General features: G+C 41.6%; 1 protein-coding gene across 4 annotated transcripts in view; it reads right to left on the bottom strand.

Annotated features, from left to right (window-relative positions):
• LOC117359008 (protein STIP1 homolog) overlaps positions 1 to 23,528 on the bottom strand; it is a 123,072-nt gene that overhangs the window by 38,790 nt on the left and 60,754 nt on the right. For all 4 annotated transcript variants that reach the window (XM_033941065.1, XM_033941064.1, XM_033941066.1 and 1 more), the window contains 4 exons: positions 19,102 to 19,243; positions 14,865 to 14,969; positions 12,360 to 12,450; positions 3,141 to 3,216 (listed from right to left, as the gene is read on the bottom strand). In XM_033941065.1, the coding sequence (XP_033796956.1) occupies positions 3,141 to 3,216; positions 12,360 to 12,450; positions 14,865 to 14,969; positions 19,102 to 19,243 (414 nt within the window). The remainder of the gene's footprint in view (positions 1 to 3,140; positions 3,217 to 12,359; positions 12,451 to 14,864; positions 14,970 to 19,101; positions 19,244 to 23,528) is intronic.

Here is a 23,528-nt window from a genome sequence, read left to right as displayed (position 1 = left end):
GAAAAATGCAATGCGCCTTTTTCGCTGATTTAGCTGAACAAGTTTTCCTTCTTATTAGAACGGCAGAGCAAGTGGGTGTTGCCAATGATACTTTATACCCCTCTCTCTGAGCTGTAGCTTATAAGGTTCAAGCACTGCCCATTCCAATTGAACAGACTTCAATGCACTGAGGAGTTTCACATTGTATATAGTCTGCTGTTTCCGGTACTCCTTGAATCCATACACTGAAGTGGCATCTCCAATTTTCTAAGTCCTCTACATTATCTAGTAGGTATTTCTGTGACTTCATATATGTTACCTCCAATTAAGCAATGGAATCGTGTTCCTCTTCTAAACGGATCTCTGTATCCTTGACTCACTGTCTTGATGGCTAAGCTACTATTTCTCTTCGCAGGTCTGCTGACAGAGCAGACAGTTCTTCATGAACTAATTTTAAGTCTGATTTAATTTCATAAAGTATGTTACAGAATTCAAACATGGTGGGCTCATTAGTTCACACACTGGCTCCTTGATGGCTCCTCCAGTAAGCTGGACTCCGCCATCTTGTTGTTCATGTGATGTCTGGGTTGATAGGTAAAGTCCTTCAAAGTTCGGCGACCACTCTGGAACATCTTGAAGAAATTCACTAACAGTGCTACATCACTGTCAGAGTGTGAAGCCATATGACTGGATGGGAGGCTGATGCCTTTGATATTTGTTGATTTTATTTGTGCAGAGTTAATAACTCAGCCATCCATCTTGTGTGATGATGTCATCCTCCCCCTGTACTTTTACTCAAAAAGTATTTTAGGCACCTTTGCTTGAATAAATTTTTAATTTGTTTGTCATTATACTTTTTACTTTAAGTATCAAAATATGCATTAATCTTTACTTTCACTTAAGGACTTTGACCTAGTACTTTAAACAACATTGGTTCTATCTTTGCCCGGCACTGAATTTATTTATTTAAATATTTATAAACCGCAATATCGTTACATACATAATAAAACATATTAAAATACAAAAAATTCACAATAAGTCTTCAAAAACAACACCCCCAAAACCACATCTCCATAAAAAATAAAAGACAAACAAACAAATTACCTTAAAAACTAGTAACTCAACAGAAACCTGTACTCTAACAACTCACAGCTCACCTTACTTAACAAAACAACGGCCAAATAAGGCAGTTTTCAAACCCTTCCTAAACTGCAATAAGATGGGCACCTGCCTTAACCCCAAAGATAGGGCACTCCAGCATACTAGCCCCTGCACAGAAAACATTGTTTAACGACTCACTGATACCTTCACAATATTCAAAGATGGTACCAACACACACTTTCTGTCCATAGATCGCAGGGTATGTTCTGGTGGATAAAATTGCAACATAGCGCATTAAGCAGCTGGACAGTTATCCTGCAGCAACCTGAAGATGATACACAATACCTTGACTTCAATATGGGTATCTACAGGCAGCCAATTCAATTCGTGAAGGATTGGTGAAATATGATCAAATTTCGAGACACGGGTAATAACATGTGCCGTCAAATTCTACACCAATTGAAAAGGCCGTAGCGCACACTTGGGCAAGCTCAGGTAAAGGGAGTTATAATAGTTGAGCACTGGAGCAATCAACATCACAATAATAGTTCTGAAGTTATCATACGACAAATAATCTTGCAATATGCACACCCGAGATAGCACTGCCTTCACCTGTGGTTTAAAGGAAAGGGAAGGCTATCTGCCAGTGCCTAGATAACTTCTAGATACTGACGTAAGGCGTTTCAGGTGCTCCTCCCTCCCCCACCTGAAGACAAGAATATCTCCTGACCAAATTCCTCCTACCCCTTCCCTCTCTGTAGCACTCCTCCCTCAGTCCTACCTGGTCTAGGCCAGTGGTTCCCAACCCTGTCCTGGAGGACCCCCAGGTCATTCGGGTTTTCAGTCTAGCCCTAATGAATATGCATGGAGCAGATTTGCATGCCTGTCACTTCCATTATATGCAAATCTCTCTATCAAGCATGTTCATTAGAGCTAGCCTGAGGGTCCTCCAGGACAGGGTTGAGAACCATTGGCCCAGGCCAGGGATCTCAAAGTTCCTCCTTGAGGGCCGCAATCCAGTTGGGTTTTCAGGATTTCCCCAATGAATATGCATTGAAAGCAGTGCATGCACATAGATCTCATGCATATTCATTGGGGAAATCCTGAAAACCTGACTGGATTGCGGCCCTCAAGGAGGGACTTTGAGACCCCTGGTCTAGGCTATTCTGGTCCTCCAGAGTATCAGGCAGGTCAGGTTTTCAGGATATCCACAATGAAGATGGAGCAGATAGATCTGCATGCACTGCCTCCTTGGCATGAAATTCTAATCTCATACATATGCATTGTGGATATTCTGAAAACCTGACCTGCCTGCCCCTGGTATAGGGGGTCCTAAGGGCAGGAGAGATGACCACTTCAACTTCAAAATGGGAAGTATAAACTTATCCATCTGAGTTGGTCTAAAGGATCAATAGACTCTCCTGTATTTTGTCCTTCCAGTAACAGTCTGCTCTCTACCATCTTTTAGCTTTCTATAAGAGTTACCATGTTCTTTATTGGCCTTAGTTTTACACTGCGCACTGTTCCTCCAAAAGACCCTGCCTCCAGTAAAATAAGTATGATGATTGATTATTCCACAATTATGCTGGTCTTAATTCTGTATTGTAACATTGCTACAGAAACCCCTGCAACTCTGTATAGAGCCCATGTATTGCAACACCTCGCAAAAGCTCTTTATAACTCTGTATTGTAACACCTCTACAGAAACTCATGCAAACCGCTCTGAATTGACTCCCCAGTCATTAGTAGCGGTACAGAAGCTCACAATAAACAATACCTTTCAGGGATGCTATAGAAAAGCACTCACACCAATGCCTGGTTGCAAAAGGAACCTTTTCTCTTCATATAATCCGAGGACCACCCTGTAACCCCAGAAACAAACATATTCAGAGCAACTAATTATCCACACACCAGGGGCAGGAAGTATAAGGGAAATGGATGATAGAAATTTATGGAAAAGTTCATCAGGAGAAAAACATTATACCAGATGAAATTGTATCTCTAACAAACACTGATCTACACAGCATTTGGCAATTCTACGAGCAATTGTTAATACGTACTCTGATTGGTCCGTTAATAAAACAATGTCATCCTCTACTGGTTCTTCAAAACAGGAGCTGGCATTTCTCAGCAGAACTGTTCCAATAATAGAAGCACAAAGGAAGCAAAAGAGGGGAAGTCTGTAAATAAAATACATGCTGCCACCCTTTTTTCAACAAGGTGTACGCATATGAGTCTCCCCAAAACCACATTTCATTCTCTCCTAAAAACCCTATGTATCTTTAAAACAGAAATGCTGCTTCCTCAACGTTTCTTAATTTTGATCTATATACTGCTGACTATTATATAATGCGGTATAACAAATGCTAATAAAACAAACAAACATATATAAGGAAATATTAGGTTTTTACCTTGCTAATCTTTCTCGCAAACAGTCTTGACCAGCAGGTTAAACCCTCATTAGCTGCAAGGGTTGTACCGAGTCTACTGTTTTGATTTCATGTTCCACCTCCCATCACTCTGGGATGAGTTCCACCCCCTCAGTCAGTACTAAAGCTTCTAGCGAGTCCTAGAGTGCAAACGTAAGAAAGGGGGGTGGGGAAATTCCCCGACCTAAGTCTGTTCTGCTCTAAATATAAACATTAAACAATGCTTTTAAACCACTACTAAATGAAACAAACAAGGTGGAAATAAAAGGAGCCACCTACCTGTGTGTCATCTGCACCAATAGTTCTGTTGCTCAGTATTTATGAGTGAATTCCTCTTCATCCCTGACCCTACCGGGCAGGCGATAGAAACAAGACATCTGACTAAACAGGCGTGTCTGAAACAGAAAGCAGGCTCGAATACATCGGACAGGGCAGGCATCAAAACTACCATTCCTGTTCATAAGATAGATGCAAGATAAGAACCTAATCCCGATGCCCCCACAAGGTTAGGTCAGCATTTCAAACTTAAAATGCTTCATTTGTCATGTATGTGAATTCGGGTGCGAACCAATGCCCAGGTTGCCCAGAAGGACGCCAATTCCATTTTCTCCAGCTAGAATTTCTGTCCCAGAAAATGCTCCAGCTGAGCACCTAAACCACCAGAAGCATAAGGGAAGGCGAAGCCCAAAACTAACCCCCCCCTTTCACATGCTGTATGGCACATGGAACAAGAACCCCCCCTTCAGATAGGCATCTGCCACAAATCTGGTATGAATACGAAGTATCTCCATCTGAAGAGTCCATCTATACTGTTTTCTGTCAAAAATAAGGGGTATTGAGGCAGATGGAAGCTTTTAAAACAAAATTGGGACATCCAAGATGGTTGCCGCAATAGCAATTCTGGAGCCTAAAATGGGCCATGGAGAAAAAAATGCAAGTACCTTTAAAAATGACTTAAGGACTTCCTCACAATTTTCCCCATAGACTGCAATAGCCTTACTTACTGTGCCTTGCTTCTGTGCTGAGAGGAGAGAAGATTTCTGCCTCAGACAAGCCTGAAAGTCCAAAAGATGGCTAGTTTCTTCGGACTGTCGTCCAGTTCCCAACATGGAACCGGACCCTCAGACTCCTGCTGGAACCACACAATGTCATGGGGGGAGGAACATAGTCGGCCCTGATCCTGGATAAAACCACCACAGGAACCACTTAAGCCCACTGTGGACAGAACCTGGGGCAAGTTGTTCAAGCCCACTGTCGATAAACCTTGGGCAAGATTGCTCCCAAGGGCACGGACCCTGAACTTTGAGAACTACTGATGCAGACTGGCCACACAGGAGTAACGTGAAGCATGTGCCTTTGGGTTATAGATCTCAGCCCTGTGAGTATGTATCTTCTCGCAGCCAGAGATGCCCCTGGGTGACCGGGATCCTCTGCAGCACCAAAAGCCTCCAATCGGATAATAAACAAACAAAAATAATACTGATTAACTCGAGCAGAACAGACATGCTCCCTACTCCTCACGTTTAGAGAGTAAGACTGAGGGGGAGGAGTTCATCCCAGAGTGATGGGAGGTAAAGCATGAAAACAAAACAGTGGGCTCTCTCTCTACCACACTCATGGATAATGATGATTTAACCCATTGGTCAAGACTACCAGTCCTGTTGCATAAGAAAAAGAGACAAGGTTATTACCTTGCTAATATTGTTTCTAGTAGATAAGTATGTCATTCTGGACAGAAGGGTTATATCCCAGTGCTTGTGAGCTGTGCAGAAGGAATCTACTATGGTTTTTTAAACCCTCCTACTTCAGAGGGCTCTGCTGCCCCCTCAGTTAGTTCCAAAGCAAGCAATAGACCCTTATAGAAACAGCTGTGAAGGAGGGGTACGGGGAAATTCCCAAAGAACAAGTCTGTTCTGCTCTGAAATGATAACAATGCTAAACAGTGAACAATCAAAATAGCGCAACAAGCATGCCAAACATACCATAAATAGATTGTAACCTACCCTCTCTAACTGCATTCCATATGTATTTTTCATACAGTTCTTCACTGTCAGTTTAATTTCCATCCTATAAGTTCACATAGAATTTTTCTTTTTTCAACCATCTTTATTTTCTCTTCTTTATTAATTTCCAGGTACTTTAGTTAGATTGTGAGCCTTCGGGACAGTAAGGGAATTTTTTTAAGTACCTTCTTACTTCTCATTTATAATCTTAATGTATATTTTCTTCAAACCGCTTAGAACCTAACGGATGTAGCGGTATATAAGAAATAAATTACATTACATTACATTACTAGACTATTCTTCACAACGTTAAGGTCTGACTGGCATCCAACTGTCAAGATTGGATATGAACATTCTGAGTGAGACAGTAGGTAGGCGCAGGAAATAAATAACAGGGTGGAGTCCAGAATGACACATCTATCTACTAGAAAAGATATTAGCAAGGTAAGAACCTAAACTTTTTCTAATGAAATAGGCGCATCATTCTGGATGGATGGAACATATAAAAGCAGTCCTAGAAATCTGGGGCTGGATCAATGCGCTGGCTTGTATCACTGAAGACCCAAAGCAGAGTCCTCCCTTGCTGCTACATCCACTCTGTAAAACTTGGGAAATGTATGTAGAGTGGACCAAGTTGCTGCTCTACAATCTCCTTGGGGGAGACCGTCCCGAGTTTCTGACCACGACGAAACCACGCTTCTAGTCGAAAGAACTTTTACAGAAACAGGAAACTGCTTCCCAGAAACAATATATGCTAACGAAATGGCCCTACGGATCCATCTGGCAATCATGTTCTTGGAAGCCAGTGCACCGCATCTAGCTGGACTTGTCAGCATTAAAAGATGGTCAAATAGCTTGAATTCACTGGTGACCTTGAGATATCCAACTTCTTCATAATCTGATTCTTTTTCTTAGAACCTGAGGACTGGAACACTGGCAGTCCGACTTCCTGATTGACATGGAACGCTTAAACCACTTTCGGCAGAAAGGAAGGAATGGTGCACAGACTCCAACTTCAGTAAATTTAAGGAAAGACTCTTTGCAAGAGCGAGCCTGTAACTCCAAGACCTTTCTCACTGAGGTAATGACCACCAGAAAAACCGTTTTGAGCGTCAAATCCATTAAAGACGCTTCCTTCAGTGGCTCGTATAGAGCCTGGCAGAGACCCTGCAAAATCACATTAAAAATCACAAGAAGGAAATGTGGGTTTTACTGGGGGCTTGATATGCAGAGATCCCTTTAGAAATCTGGATATGTTTGGATGAAACACCAGGGTAGATCTGTGGTCTTGAGCCATAAAACAAGAGAGTCCCTCTACTCAGACTCTAAGGAAGCTACTATAAATCCCTTGTCAAGGCCGGCCTGGAGGAAGGCTAGTCCCACATAGACCAGAGCAGAAAAAGGCTCCTCCTTTTCCTAGACACACTAGTGTTGGAAAGTTTCCCAAGCCTTAGCATAGGCAGAGAATGTTGTTGGCTTTTAAGACTTGAGCAGAGTAGCAATGACTACCTCCGAGTACCTCTTGAACTCTAATTCCTCGCACTCAAGAGCCATACTGTAAGAGCAAAGTGATCTGGATCTTCTATGACCATTGGATCCTGAGAATGGAGGTCTGGTTGCACTTGCAGCCTGAGACTGGGACCTGTCTGAAGACAAACTAGATCTGAATACCATAATCTTGAGTACCTGATTTGTAAAACCGCTTAGAAAACCTTGATAGGCGGTATATAAAATCCTAATAAACTTAAACTTAAATATGCATGGCCAATCTAGAGTTAAGAGAATTGCCTTTCCCCGATGGTGTGTGATCCTGTGGAGAACCTTTCATATCATGGGCCACAAAGGGAACACATATAATAGCTCGTTCTGCTGCCATTGTTGGACCAGAGCTTCCGGGTTCGGACCTTTAACTGAAGAATCAGTCCATGCTTTATGCTGTTGCCATGAGGTCAAACATCCTTTGACCCCAGTGATGAACAATAGTTTGGAAGGCTGACACAGACAGCATCCACTCACCCGGATCCAAGGTCTGTCTGCTGAGGAAATCAACTTGGACATTGTCCTCTCCCAGAACGTGTGCCACTGAGATGATACTCTGCTCACTTTAACAGTAAATGGGCTTTAACAGTAAACGGGCACTCTTGGTGCCTCTATGGTGATTGACATAGGCCACCACAGTACACTGTCTAAGAAGAATGACCGTTTGTCCTTCCAGAGTCTTCTACAATTTCTGCAAGGCCAGCCGAAGTTGCTCTAAGTTCCAGCCTGTTGACTGACCACTTTCTCTTGAGTGGTCAACTAACGTTCCTGAATCAGATGATAGTTGCAGTGAGCTCCCCAATCGAAGAGACTGACATCTGTCTTCACAATTACCCAGGAAGCTATGCAAAGAGGTATTCCCTTGGTTAGTGCCTAAGGGCAGAGTGACCAATCAATACTGGCCCAAGCTTCCGGTGTCCAGAGCAGGACATCAGCAGAGTGTCTGTCTGATGGGACCAATGTGATAATGCATTTTGGAGAGGATACATTTGAGCTTTTGTCCAGGGAACCATGTCTATTATGGCAAGCATGGAACCTAGCTTTTGGAGATAGTGCCATGTTGATGGAGTTAGCTTGGCTAGCAAGCCCATTATGACAAGGTCCACAAGACCGCTCTTGAATTCACTACAAAGTCACATCCTTTTCCCCTACCCACCATCCACTCTCCTGAACTTCAAACTAGCATCACCCCTTCATCCTTCACCCAAATAAGGAAGTTTCTCCTGTCTGGTCCCACCCTCTTGTCCCTCCATCAACTACCATTGATTTATCTTCCTTCTCTGAAATTACAGGGTAAGAAACTGCACAACTTCTGTCTTCAGCCAAGCCTACTACATGCCCCTCAGACCCTAATCCCACCCTTCTACTCGACCCCATCTCACAAACTGTTATCCCTCCCATATGCCATATTCTCAATCTATCTATTTCTACTGCAACTATCCCTGCTGCCTTCGAACAGGCGGTGGTTACGCCGCTTCTCAAAAAAACTCTCGATGGACCCCCCCACCTGCCCGTCCAACTATTGCCCTGTCTTCCTTCTTCCATTCGTATCCAACATACTCGAGTGTGCTGTTCTCTGTCACTGCCTGGATTTCCTTTCAACTCGACAGATTCTCAATCTTCTACAATCCAGCTTTCGTCCCCAACACTCCACAGAGACTGCCCTCACTAAAGTCTGCAGCAACTTGTTCATGGCCAGATCTAAGGGCGTTTACTTGTTCCTCATCCTCCTTAACCTGTCTGCTGCCTATGATATTGTTAATCACAGCTTACTCCTTGATACGCTGTCCTCGCTTGGATTCCATGAATCTGTTCTCTTCTGGTTTGCCTCTTACCTCTCCCAACATACCTTTAGTGTATGTGTTGGTGGGTCCTCTTCTGCTGCTACCCCGCTAGTGATTGGGTACCCAAGGGTTCTGTCTTAGGACCTTTTCTTCTCTCTCTACACCTCTTCCCTTGGTGCCCTGATCTCCTCCCATGGTTTCCAGCATCACCAATATGCTGATGTCTCCCAGATCTACCTCTCTACACCTGAAATTTTACCTAAAATCCAAGAAAAAGTCTCTGCATGTTTGGCTGACATTGCTGCCTGGATAGCCTGCCATCATCTGAAACTAAATATGTCCAAGACTGAACTGCTCCTCTTTCCTCCTAAACCCTCTGCTCCTCCTCCATTCTCCAACTCGGTAAATACTGTCATTGCCCCAGTCTCCTCTGCTTGCAACCTTAGAGTATTCTTCGATTCAGACCTCTCATTTTCTATGCACATCCAACAAGCTGCTAAGACCTGTCACCTCTATCTCTTCAATATCACCAAAATTCACCCCTTCCTCTCTGAGCACACTACCCAGACCCTTGTCCATGCTCTCATAACTTCATGCTTAGATTACTGCAATCTACTTCTAACTGGTCTCCCGCAGTACCAACCTCGCTATGTTCATGTCACCCCTCTCCCTAAGTCACTTCACTGACTCCCTATTTGCCGTCACATACAGTTCAAGCTCCTATTGCTGACCTACAAGTATGTTCATTCTGCTGCCCCTCAATATCTCTCCTCTTCTCTCTCCTTATACACCTCCCAGAAAACTTCGTTCCTCAGTTAAGCCACTCTTAGCTTTACCCTTCTCTTCCACAGCCAATTCCAGACTTTGTTCCTTTCATCTAGCTACCCCCTATGCCTGGAATAAATTACCTGAGTTTGTCCGTCAAGCCCCTTCCCTTACCGTGTTTAAAAGCAGACTGAAAACCCACCTTTTTGATATAGCCTTCAATCCTTAACTCTACTCCTCTGCCTTCCAACCCAGCTAGCTGATTAACCATTCCCCTTAACTGTATCCATGTCGCCAATTGTCTGAACCTTTCTTTGGCACGATGAAGTATATGGAGTATCTGCCTGAGCCTGAGTCTTTGGGCAGCACACATTCTATGGCCTGAAAATCCAACAACCTTCACGCTGTGGCCTCCACCCTGACTGCTTTTTCTGGTCGCCCTACTGGGGAGTCCACAAACTAGTCCATTAAGGGCCGGGTGAAGTCCATCTTGTAACCGTTCTGGATGATTCCAGAACCCATTGGTCTGAGGATATTTGTGCCTAGGCCTGCACAAAGTCCGAGAGCTGTCCCCCTATCTTGAGAAGAACTGCTCTGGATCTGGCATCATTGTGCTGTTTTGAAGGTTGAAGCAGGATAGGAACTGGAAGCCTGGTTTCGTCTGGGTACAATAAACCTCCTTGTGTATCCTTGGAAGGATCTCTGGGCCGCTGAGTGAGCGGACTGCTGAGCATGATGGACTACTGGTCTGACCCAGCAGCGGCAATTCTTATGTTCTTATGACTCTTCCTGAGTACTGCTGAGATCACCTGGAGCTACGAAAATTACAGCGCTCTGAGTCTCAAAAGGTTCTGAGTCTGCCTTCGGGTAAAGATTTTGGACAACGATCTGTTACGCTGGTCATGAGATCGTCTAGTCTTTTACCAAACAATATTTGCCCTTTGAAAGGAAGTCTGATGAGAGTCACCAGCCCATTGCCTGATCCAGAGCATCCTGCAGGCTGAGATTGAATAAGCCGAAACCTTGCTCATGACTCTAATGATGTCATACAGAGCATTTGCCATGAAATCCACTCCTGCTAATAGGAGCTGCGATAAAGGCTTGTTGCTCTCCCGTTTAGACTCCATAACCTGGTATGACAGACACGGATCACAAAGGAGGCCGTTGTGGCCACTTTGATTCCTAAAGTCAAAGCCTTGAACTGTCTTTTGAGAAGAGCATCAACTCTGTGATCCTGCATAACACCATGCTTTCCTCGTTTGGGAAGAAGTGTGCTTTGTAACCTGCACTACCAAGGAATCCACCTTGGGCTGAGCAAATAGCTGGTGACACTCTGGTGCCATCGGATACAGCCAAGCCATAGTCTTTGCAACTCTAAGGGTTGCAACTTAGGGTTATGCGGTCTAGAAATTTATTATGTTATGTTACCCCAATGTTCCGTGACAAATATATTAATATCAGGATTCCGGGAAAAAGTAGAAGACTGAGCTCTCACTCCACTCGTAATAGAGGGGACCTACTGGGAGTCCAAATTTAACTCTTGAAGCAAATCAGTAATTAGATCAAACAAGGCCAAGGGTATGAATAGATGGAAAACCATGGGATCATCCCTTGGACTGAAGGTCACCATGGGGTCCTGTATCCTCTGACAGGAAGGTGCCAAAATACCTCAAAAACACTAAAATTGAACATCAGAGAACAAGCAGAAACCTTCAAAAACAACATTTACAGACACCCCCCCCCCCCCCGATTTTATTCATTGGTTATAACAGCCTTAGTCACTGTGAACTGTGCTGACAATGTGCTGTAGCCTACCTAGCCTATCTGGGAGAAAAAAATCACTATCTCAAACAGAACGTCCTTCTAGCACCGAATCTTTGGGCTGCCAGTCTGACTAGTGTCTGACAGAGCTTCTGGCCCTTGCAGACCACAAAAAATGGGGCAGGCGAAACATAGCCAGCACCCTGTGAGACCTCGCTGAGCCCCCTACAGATGTCTGCACTCAAACCCTTGCAATGCAGTATGTGAGCAATGCTACCAGGGGACTACCCCGAGCTCCAAAAAAAGGCTACTGTAGGCTGGCTAACAGGTACCACAAGGGATTGGTCTGTCAGCTGCAAACCCCAATCTGCTTCTCCTCCACACAGGCAGAGCTGGACCCTCGACTAGGGCGGCAGTTAACACTGAAAGATAAAAATATGCAAAAATAACAAATAAAAATAAAGAAATAAGCAAAGAAGATCAGAAATACTCCTTTTGGTTTGCATGCAGAAGGATAAAACAGCAGGGGGCAGTAGAACTTTCTTTGAAGTAGGAGGGATTCAAACACCAGAGTGGATTCCTTCTGCATGACACGCGAGCACTGGGATATAACCCATCTGTCCAGAACAAAACACCAACTGTACTAGAAATTATTTTGATGACCATGGACTGAACCTAACGCAAATATTCAAGACGAGGCCATATCTGGGCACTGGTCCTGAATATCCAGATCCTACTTTAGTTGTGAAGTCCAACTAAGCAGAGGATTCCTTCCCCACTAAAGAGTTCCAAGGATACAGATTACAGTTAAATAGTACTGAGCAAGATCCTCAGGAGATCTATACACAGCAGCTCGCATATTACTTACATGGCAGAGCAAACAAAAGATGGAGGAACAAGAGCTGTTGGGTTTCCACTCATTCTGCCTCTTTATATGTACCCACTGAAAAATGGCAATGCTTTCCTGCATATTTGGGGGCTGCAAGATAGCCACTCACCTTTGGCAGAGATTGGAGCTTCTAAGACAGCAGGAACAGTTTTAAACTCTTCTAAGAGACTTACACTTTGTGTTTGCGTGAAACCCAGTTCCTACAAAGAGGAGAATGGCAGTGAGCTCTTGCAAGATGACATTTCCAGAACATTCTGACCCGGAACTTGCTCAATTTCTCTCTGCCAGCTTAGCAGGGGGCTAAAGGGACAGAATGGGAGATCGGGTGATCTAGTAAGTAAAGTAACAGACTGGATACCACAAAAATGGGTTTAAATCTGACTTCCAACATGAATACTCAACATGGCCATTGGCAAGTCATTTTATATTCCAGTGTCTCAAATGCTCATTAACGGCCTCGTTTACAAAGCCGCGCTAACGGCCTCGAAGCCCATAGAGATTTAAAGGGCTTCAGGGCTATTGCCGTGCGGCTTTATAAAAGAGGCCGTTACTATTTTGGAGTACGGCCTTGATGTACCTGTATGCAATTCATATTACAGTGTCCTAGTTTAAAGCATTATACAAATGGTAAAATTCTACCACATGCTGAGACAAGTAGTCTACAGTATTGTGGGCATTCTAACAGCCACTCCCTAAAACATCTGACTAAATATTTATTTTTTTAGAGCTTTAACTTGGGGGTATAAAAATGACCTTTCCCACTATTATGCATGAAACAATCTTTTCTCCTAGTTGTCCTGACTCCTAGTCAAATGCTCTGTCAGGTCTATACCTTCACTTAAAGACAAATATTCTTGCTTTACAAAAACTACAATTAAGATTATTTGTTCTTCTTATGCTGTTGAAAAAAGGCTATTAGTTTTTGGTTGGTTTTTTTTTTCATGAATTTCAATCTCAAAAGGACAATATCCAAAAATGCTATTTACCTAGGTAAATTGGTTATTTGAAAAATCACCCACCCTGTATATGGGTAAAAGCAAATGCAAACGCACTGCTCAACACCTTGTGTGCTTTCACCTGTATTTTAGTGGTGTTGTTGCCAGGAAGAGACTAGGTCGGGGAGAAAAGAATTAAATCAATATTCAGTCAATATGGCCACAATGTTAATTTAAGCACCTCGTATGTATTAATAAATACGAGGGATCTTCAAAAGGTTTCTGCACTTTTATCTTTTAAAAACACTATTTATTAAATATCTCAAAAGAAAATTGATCACTTTTCCACATAATCACCCTGTTTTGAGATTACATTTTTCCCAGTGTTCTACTAACTTCTTAATGCCATCAGAAAGGAATGTTTTTGGTTGAGCGTGAAAATATGAAAGTGCGGAAACTTTTTGAAGAATCCTTGTATATTCGGTGCTGCTCTCCAGCAGTGAGTATGTAGAGTGCAATAACTGTACTAGCATTAGTGACTGAACATTATTGCTATCCAGATAATTCCTTAGCCCACCCTTGTCCCAAGTATGCCCTCTTCTTATACAGATAGTATCTTGCCATTCAGTAAGATAGTTGACCCAATGCTATCCATATAGTTTTTGAAAATGTATAGCAAGTTATGTTTAGTAGTTGCTGGTGAAGGTGTAACTTCTTATTGATTGAATGTGCCTAACTTTGAGTTTTCAAAAACTATGTGCATTGTTTTAGCTAGACAAAGAGTACTTGCAGAAAAACGAGATGAAGTCTCTGTGGGTATATTTTTCTTATGAAAAGTTCAAAACACATGTGTACTTTTATTTTGAAAAATTGGTACAAAATCTGCTGGCACATGGTACTCACATGATCTGCAGCGATACAGATATGCACTAAATCTTTAAAAACATTTTAAAGCTAATAAAACAGTTATTAAGAACACTTTAGAAACACTTCATATTAGTGTCTCATCACAATGAACTCTCTTCCTTTTCATGAGCTCACCTCTTTCTCCCCTTCCCAACGCTAGCTCACACACCATATTTCTCCTCTGAGCTACTCTTGGTTTTATCGCAGTTGAATGGGGTGGGTTATCTGTTTGTAAGGTCTGGAGGCAAGGCAGGACGATGTGCCAGTGTGTGTGTGTGTGGGCAATCATGAGGTCTGTGTAGGCTCTGGGGATAGTGTGTGCTTGTATGTTTATGCAACTGAGTTGCTAGGGTCAGAGGATACGGTGAACATGTGAATAATAAGATTGATGAGGATGGGGGGCAAAGTAGCACTTTTCCCCTTTCGTGTTACCCACTTGCAATTGTCTTTAGCTCTCTTTTTTCCCAGTCTCCTCTCGACACCTCTTTCACTCCTCTCCACTCCCTTATCACAAACATTCTCTAGTCCTACTCTTTTTGCTTCTCCTTTCCTGTAACACATCCCCACAACCTCCACCAGTATCAGCTTCTCTTTTATCCCAAGCAGGGCCTAGGCTCCCACTTTCTTCGATTACTGCTCCGATGCCATGCTGTTTCATTCCCAATCCTGAGCTCTCTATCTGCCACACTGCTTTGTTCTGATACCCTGTGTATTATTTTTTGTTTTGGTTTTTGTTGAAGGCCACACATGCACAGCAAGCCTTAGCAACCTACCATCAGCTGATATACTCGGCAGGCCAAGATCTCCTTCAAGGCCTCTTGGCAGTTCGTGTCTAAGTGCAGAACCATTTCAAAGGCTGCCTCAGCTTCTATATATTTCTACACCAAGGGAAAATAAAAATAAAAAGGTATTGACTAATCATGCAAATGCACCAAGATTCCAGAAAACTCTACACAACACAGATAGGGTTTTCAGATATTGTTTATTCTCAAGTAGCTCGAGCATGAAGCAGACTGCTTACATAAAGAGGGATTTAACAAGCAGTGCCAGAATTAATGTACCTTACTTACTATTACCAGTTTAACACACATTTTTATGCACTAAAAATTACCTCTGATACAAAAATAATTTTGGTGCACCAAAATCATATGCTAAAAAAGTGCTTTAATTTTAGTGCACTTTCCATACTAATACATGAAAATGTCCTGCATATGGAATTACTTTTGATGCAGGGGCATACACTAAGGGGCAGATTCTATAAACGGCGTCCCGATTGTAGGCAACGGTAGGCGTCCTACTACTGTCTAACAAGCCAATCAGGATGCACGTTTTTAGAAAGAAAGCTCCCGAGGCAGGCCTCGGGACATTGGAAGCGCCTCCAGGAGCCTAGGTAGGTCCACATGCCCGCCTAAGGCTAGCTGTGGGCATGGTTTGCCCCAGAAGTCACCTTAGGTGAACCTATGCAGCCATATGCATCTCCCCATCATAGATTTCTCCCATGCGGGCCCCCCTCCACCCCTTCTAACCCCCTCTAACCTTTGAATGTTGGCTGGCCAGATGGGTTTTGCCACCAGCCGGCAGGCCCGTCACCATTGAAATGAGGCAGGCGTGCCCCTTCCCGGTGCACTGTGGGATGCACCGGGGAGAAGCCTAAGGCCTGATTGGTCCAGGTGCCTAAGTACCCGCCTATGGGCGTGGCCATAGGCACATGATCCAACCTAAGATTCTGGCTGGCACATGTGCCTATAGGCGGGGCCTTAAGTGCCTGGGCCAATCAGGCCTTAGGCCCCTCCCCGATGCATTCCATAGTACACCGGGAAGAGGCAGGCCTTCCTCATTTCGATGGAGGTGGGCCTGCCGGCCGGTGGCAAAATCTATCCTGTCAACATTCAAAGGTTAGAGGGGGGGGGATCCGGGGAGGGGTTAGGAGGGGGGGTCCACATGTGGGGGGACCCCCAGAGTCAGGAAATCTACGGTGGGGGTTTCCGACAGGAAGGATTAGGCAGCCTCCTGCCAGAACACCCCCTCCCCCACAATGAAACCAGCAGGAGGGATCGGGAATCCCTCCTGCCGCGATCTTCAAAGGGGGGATGTTCTGGAGGGTGGGGGTGTCCAAGGAGGAGGGATTGTGGTTGCAGACTTCCCTTGAGAAATAGTAAAATTGCCCATTGGAGCTTGAACTTTAGTTGTTACTGACAGCTTAAATCCTTTTAATGACCATTTCCTCTTGCCCATATCGATCAATATCTCAATCCCATAATTAATTCTTAAACAGTACCTAAAAAAAGATATTCCACAGCTTCAGAGGAAAAGAATGTTAACTAATGCCTCCTGTGGCTCCAAAGGGGCATGCCCCTTTTAGTCACAACCCTTCAGGCATGCGCCCACGGGTCGCATACCATGGCTACCTCTGCAATTTCAAGAGTCTGAGGAGCCCGTAAGTGATGTCAGATGCTACCAGGCAGCTCCTTCTATGGTCTCCTCTGTTCTTTTCAGGTCTTCACCCACATTCTCCTCCTTTATACCGCAGCTGCCTCTTCAATTTCACGAGTCTAGGGAGCCCAGAAGTGACATCAGACGCCACTGATGTTGCTACTGGGTTCCTCCTTCTCTGGTCTCTTCCGCTCTATTCAGGGCTTCATGAACATTCTCCTCCCAAGGACCACTTTTAAGGTAGACTGGAGAAAGGGAGGTGGGGGGGGGTGGATAGGCATGAACTGCAGACTTGTAAGAATTAACTAGAGAGGACCCCAGTGGAAACTATGGACGAGCAGTGAACTACAGCAGCTACGAAAAGAGTCTGGTACTGCTCAGTACCAAGTCTGTGTTCATCCTTATGGGATTGAAGAGGAAGAAGGGAGAGGTACTGGACAATGGGAAGAACATAAGAATTGAAAATTTATCACAAGGGCTAGAGTACCAAAATACTCTACTCTTATTCAATGACATCAAAATCACTGCCTCAAAATCTTCCAAAAAAAAAAAAAAGTGGAGAAAAAAGACCTCGGTGAATACTCCACTCAATTCAAGCTACTGCTAAATAGTCGAGCGAGCACCCACTAATCATAGGTCAAAAAAATTCCACTCATGAATTATATGCAAACATTGATTTCAACTAACATTGGGACTCAAACATCATGTCTCTCAAAAATTCACAATGTGGGTAGGACTAATTATGCAAAAAAGCAGAGATGTTTGATTATGTAACTCAGAACGTTCAAAAACAGACTGTTTTTATGAGCAGAAAATAAACGCTCTCTATGAGCAGAAATAAACGCATTAAAAAAATGCTCAGACTGCTAATCATGGCAGGTCAGCTCAAGTACCACAGTCGCAGGAATCTTGCAGACAAACACTCCAAAGGCGTTTGCAAACAAAAAAAATTCAAAATACTTATTAATTAGGCGTCTTCAATGTTCTTCACAAGACCCCTGGTAATTAAAAGATTTCCACAAGTCCATTCAATATCAGTGTCTTTTTCACATATCAACAATTGTACTTTTAGAAACTGCTCCATCACAGCCCATGTGTTCTATATCAGCCTACTTACTCAGCAGCAGCAAAAACTTCTCCCGCACAAAACTCCCAACAGGCGTACCCTGTATCGCTTAGCGTGTCTTCAGGGGAATGATAGAGAGATCTTGAGTATCACACAGCTGCTTCACAATGTCGGTTTGCAACATAAACACTGTCCTTTTACTCAACAGGATGATGTAGATTTGTGGAATAGTCTCCCAGTAGAGGTGATGGGAGACAAAGACTGTCTGAATTAAGACAGTGTGGGACAGGCATGTGGGATCTCTTAGGGAGAGGAGAGGGGATAGTGGATGATAGGCTGACTGGATGAGCCATTTGGCCTTTATCTGCTGTCATGTTTCTACTGCTCTAACCAGCTCAAGCCCTATAAAACTATACTTTTTTTTTTTCCTTTTTCAGGGGCAACCAGTGTAAGGAGGTAAGGAGAGAAAGACAATACTCATCCCTGCTGGAGACATCCCTGCAGGACCACTGCCAACATAGTCACACCAAGTTGAAACATGTGGGCCAAAGATGGGGCTGTGGAGGAAAATTCTCCACGCTTACTCAGGGCAAAGATCTGCAGATAGATCTCTGAAAGCTCCTAATAGCCAAGAACTCAACCATGGGTCATTGGGACAACTGGCGGCAGACAATGCCCCAGCGAATCAAGTCTCCAAATAAGAACTCCTGCTGCACCAGTTTGATCTGCATCATTTGTTGGAAGCAGAGATATGCTGGCAAGTTCCAGGCTGGATCACTCCTTATACTGTGACATTACTGTAAAGCTAAGGTTCTCTTGGCCTCCATTTATTGGTAGAGGAACATAAATCACCAGTCTGGACTGGTCTAGCAGGATGATTAGGAAATGAACCTTTTTCTAGGAGAGGGGGGCACCAATCACAAACCCCATCTTTCAATGTAGGTTTCCCTGAAATCCTAAAACAGACACCTTTTATCCTAGAAATCCCCACCTTACATTAACCTACCCATCTCACTTCACCCATCCTACAAGCCTCCCTGTACTTATCTTGATTGACTCAGTTAACTCAGCTAAGATTTGTGGATTAGTGAAGGGGTTCAAAGGCTAATGAGTGCGTACAGAATAGTTAGGTGAGCTGTTGGGGGCTCTAAGGTCTCAGCACAGGTGGTCTCTCATTGGGAGTCCTGAAGTAAAGTCCCTTTGGCTTGAATTCATAGCTGACCAGAGAGCGTCCGTTTATTTTTTTGTTTTTAATTTGATAGCTGAGGTGTAATTCACCTCCAATTGCAGCTGAATGCACCTACTTAAGTCAAATTTTTACATTTCATTAAAAAACCAAAAAAACCACTCCCAGTGTATTTGCATACAATTAGTAAAGAAATAATGTTAAAAACTTTATTGCACTTTTATTTTATTTTTTTTAATTACACTTTACTCCATCAGGCCTATAGTGCTGCTCATGAGTTAACAGGTTGAAAGCCTGCACAAGTTACTTCAAGGAGAATTCTCACCTTAATCCCCAGCAAAGCTCTACCTTTGCGGAAATAGCCTTTGGGCCAGTTGGTGGAGAGCCGTATGGCTGTCTCTGCATCTAAAAGAGCCTCTTTGTAGTGCTTCAACTGCTCATAGCAATAGGAGCGGTTTCCAAAATACCTACAAGCCAAAAAAAAATCACAAAAATAAAGACAAGCTAACAAAATATATTTATAGTTACTAGATGGATTGTTCCAAATAAAACCAACACACCCAAGTGCTGCACTAGCCTCCCTCCCTATCAACTTACCTCCTCTTCTATAAAGCCGTGCTAGCAGCTGCTGTGCGGCAACTGCCCGGAAGCCCTTTAAATCTCTATGGGCTTTGGGGCCATTACCGCAGGCAGGTCGCTAGCATGGCTTTGTAGAAGAGGGGGTTACTGTACAGATCCTCAGAAATCTAGACAAGGACCCTGCTTGGAGGACAGTGTTGGGTAAAGGATTGAGAAGTCATATAAAAGACTAGATTAGAAGGTGTGTGGATTAACCTTCAGAATTACAATATTGATCAATTTAATTCAATATGGAGATTTAATAATGATTTATTAGCAGATTCGAAATTCTTAGAAGATCTTAAAGCAAAAATGCAAGAATTCTTTCAACTTAATACTTCTGATGACATTAATATAGAAATTTTATGGGATGCTTTTAAAGCAACAATGAGAGGAAATATAATTTCATATTCAGCTTATATTAAAAAACAACTTAAAAAACAATATGAAGATATGGAAAAACAAATAAAAATTTTAGAAAATAAATTAATTACAAAATGGGAAAACAATACATTACAAGAGTTGTTAAAAGTAAAAGTTAAATATAATGAGATTTCTTCTCAAATTGTGAGGAAAGATATTTTCAATAAACAAGTACAATATTATGGCAATTCAAATAAAGCAGGAAAATTATTAGCAAATTTTCTTAAAGCAAAGAAAAGAAAATCTAAGATTATTGCAATTAAAGATATACAAGGTAACACACATACCAACACAAAAGATATTATAACACAATTTCTTGATTTTTACAAGGAATTATACACTTCTAATTCTTATAAAAATAAAGAACAAGACGGATTAACTTTCTTAAATTCTTTTATTGGACCGAATATTCCGGATCATATAAAAGGAAGTTTAGAAGAACCTATATCTTTAAAAGAAATAGAAACAGCATTGAAGTCTCTTAGAGTTGGATCCGCTCCAGGTGGAGATGGTTATACTGTTGAATTTTATAAATCATTCCAAAATATCATATTACCATATCTGTTAAATTTGTTTCAATATCAAATAAAGAATGAAAATATATCTGGTACTATGGCAGAATCGATAATTATAGTCTTACCAAAACCAAACAAAGATCCTACTCTGGTTTCAAATTACAGGCCTATTTCATTATTAAATGTGGATAATAAATTAATGGCTAAAGTATTAGCATTAAGATTGGCAAAAGCTCTTCCTTTCATTATTGATGTACATCAAACAGGATTTATTGCTAAAAGACATTCATCAGACAATACTAGACTTGCATTCCACTCATTAAATTTAGCAAAAAATATAAATGATCCAGCTTTTTTAATTTCTTTAGATGCAGAAAAAGCTTTTGATAGAGTGGAATGGAATTTTATATATCAAGCTTTACAATGGTTTGGTATAGGATCCGGTTTTATTAAAATGATTCAGACATTGTATAGCTCTCCTGGAGCAAGATTATATATTAACAATAATTTATCAACTAGATTTAACTTGCATAGGGGAGTTAGACAAGGATGCCCTTTGTCTCCATTACTTTTTGATGTTGTCCTAGAACCTTTATTAATTGCAATAAACAAAACTAGGGAAATAAAGGGAATCTCATTTACCAGTTTTGAATTTAAATTATCTGCATATGCAGATGATATATTATTATATTTAAGAGAACCGGAAATTACTATTCCATGTATGCTTAATTTAATAGAAAAATACGGTACATTTTCTGGATATAAAATTAATTGGAATAAATCTGAAATCCTCCCAATTAATGTTCATTGTACCAAAGGATTATTTGATCCATATTCATTTATTTGGAAAGAGGATGGAATAAAATACTTAGGAATTATGATCAAAAATACAATTGAAGACACAGTCAAAGAGAATGAAAAACTTTTATTGAAAAAAATAACAGAAATGTGTGAGCAATGGAATCCATTACATCTTTCTTGGTGGGGAAGAATTCAAACAATTAAAATGATGATATTGCCTGTAGTTTGTTACCAAATGAGTATGATTCCAATATTTTTTCAGGGGTCATTTTATAAAAAACTTAACAATATTCTTACAAAATTTGTTTGGTGTGGGAAAAGACCAAGAATCGCTTTAGTATCATTACAAAGACCAATTATGGAAGGGGGAGTAAATTTTCCAAATTTTTATAGGTATCATCAAGCCTATATTTTAAGACAGGGTATGTATTGGATCCTCCCAGATCTCTTAGAAAATGTACCAGATTGGCTGTATTTAGAATGGCGGCTCCTGTTCCCTTTACATCCAGAACATTTAATTTCTATATCAATGCCTATAAGATACAAAGAACACAGAATCTTATTAGATACTTGGAAAACATTAAGATACATAAATAATCTGACACCAGAACCAATTACTAATTCTCTAAATCAATCAATATGGGTAAACTCCAGGATCAGAATTGGCGGAATTAAAATCGTCTGGAAACAATGGATAATTGCAGGAATAAGAACATTAAATGACGTCATATCAGAAGGTTCCTTGCTTAGTTTTTCACAATTGCAAAATAAATTTGGACTAAATAAAACACAATTTTTTAAATGGATGCAATTGAAGCAAGCCATTCAGGTAGGGTTCCCTGAATGGAAAGTTCTTAATACTCAATATAGTTTGCAAGTTTTATGTTTCCAGACGGATTTCTTGGGTCACCAAGCCGCAAAATGGTATAAATTAATAAATGGATTTCTAAATAAAAAAAAGAAAACTGGACTTAGGGATATTTGGAGCATTGAGATTGGACAGACAATTTCTGCATCTCAATGGCCAAAATTCTGGTCCTGGAGATTAAGATTAACAAAGTCAGCATCTATGAGTCAAACATGGTTATTTTTATTACATAGAGTGTTATGGACCTCGACGCGCTTGCAAAAAATAGATAATACTAGATCTAATAGATGCTGGCATTGTAAAATAGAAGTAGGGACATTGGATCATTTAATTTTTTTTTGTCCCTGTATAAAAGCTTTTTGGAATTTAATTTGGCCCCAAATAAATATATTACTAGAAAATCACATAGGACTCTCATATGATACCATATTATTCGGTACTGCAATGAGAACACAGAGTCCAATATCAGCAAATAATAATAAATTACTTTTAATATTGACAGGAGTTGCCATGCAGCAAATCACACAAAATTGGAAAGATTTTACCAAACTAAATTATACATTCTGATGGAACTCGGTATGTTACATTTACAAAATGGAGAAAATTTTGGCTTTACAACAAGGAAATATTAAAAATTTTAAGAAAATATGGGATCCATTGACTAATTATTCTAAAGATCAGATATCTTAACACATTGATAATAGTAATATAGGGTTAGGGTGGGAAATATAGATATTAATATGAAAGAAAAATGGAAAAACAATTAATAGGGGAAAGGGATGAATATTTATGATATGATTTTGTACATACATATATATTTTATTATACATTTTATATTATGTGATTCATGTATTGAAAGAATGAAAATTCTATAAATAAAAATTAAAAAAAAAAAAAAAAAAAAAGAAGGTGTGTGCTGCCTATGAATTCTAAGGGAGAGCAAAGGAATTAAGAGTACACTTCCCCCCCACCTATTCGCAGTTTCCGTATCTATGGTTTCGATTATTCGTGATTTTCTGCCAAATAAATCATTTTCATTTTTTGGGCTATTTTAAGCCCTGTGAGCCCCCTTAAGCCTTACCTGGTGGTCTAGTGGGTTTTCAGGCAGGAGCAATCTTACCACGCTCCTGCCCTGTGCAGATCGCTCACAGGAAATGGCTGCCTTGAGCTCCTGACGTAGTCTTGAGAGATGACAGGAGCTCAAGGCAGCCATTTCCTGTGAGCGATCTGCACGGGGCAGGAGCGTGGGAAGATCGCTCCTGCCCGAAAACCCGCTAGACCACCAGGTAAGGCTTAAGGGGGAGGGCTTAAAATAGTCGGGGGAAGCGGGGGTTAGGTGCAGAACCGGCCTGAATATTATTTGCGTTTTTTTAATATTCGCAGGCCGGCTCTGCCCCTAACCACCGTGGATACGGAGGGAGAAGTGTATAATTTTGTTTCAGTTATTCATTGCTCTCTCTGAGTAATGTTTTTGTTCTTAGATTTTATGAGTTGGGCTTGTTTTATTTTTATACAATATTGCCTGTA

Source organism: Geotrypetes seraphini, chromosome 4 (genome assembly GCF_902459505.1).
Source record: "Geotrypetes seraphini chromosome 4, aGeoSer1.1, whole genome shotgun sequence".
NCBI classification, from domain to species: Eukaryota; Metazoa; Chordata; class Amphibia; order Gymnophiona; family Dermophiidae; genus Geotrypetes; species Geotrypetes seraphini.
This window is presented reverse-complemented; position numbering and strand designations above follow the sequence as displayed.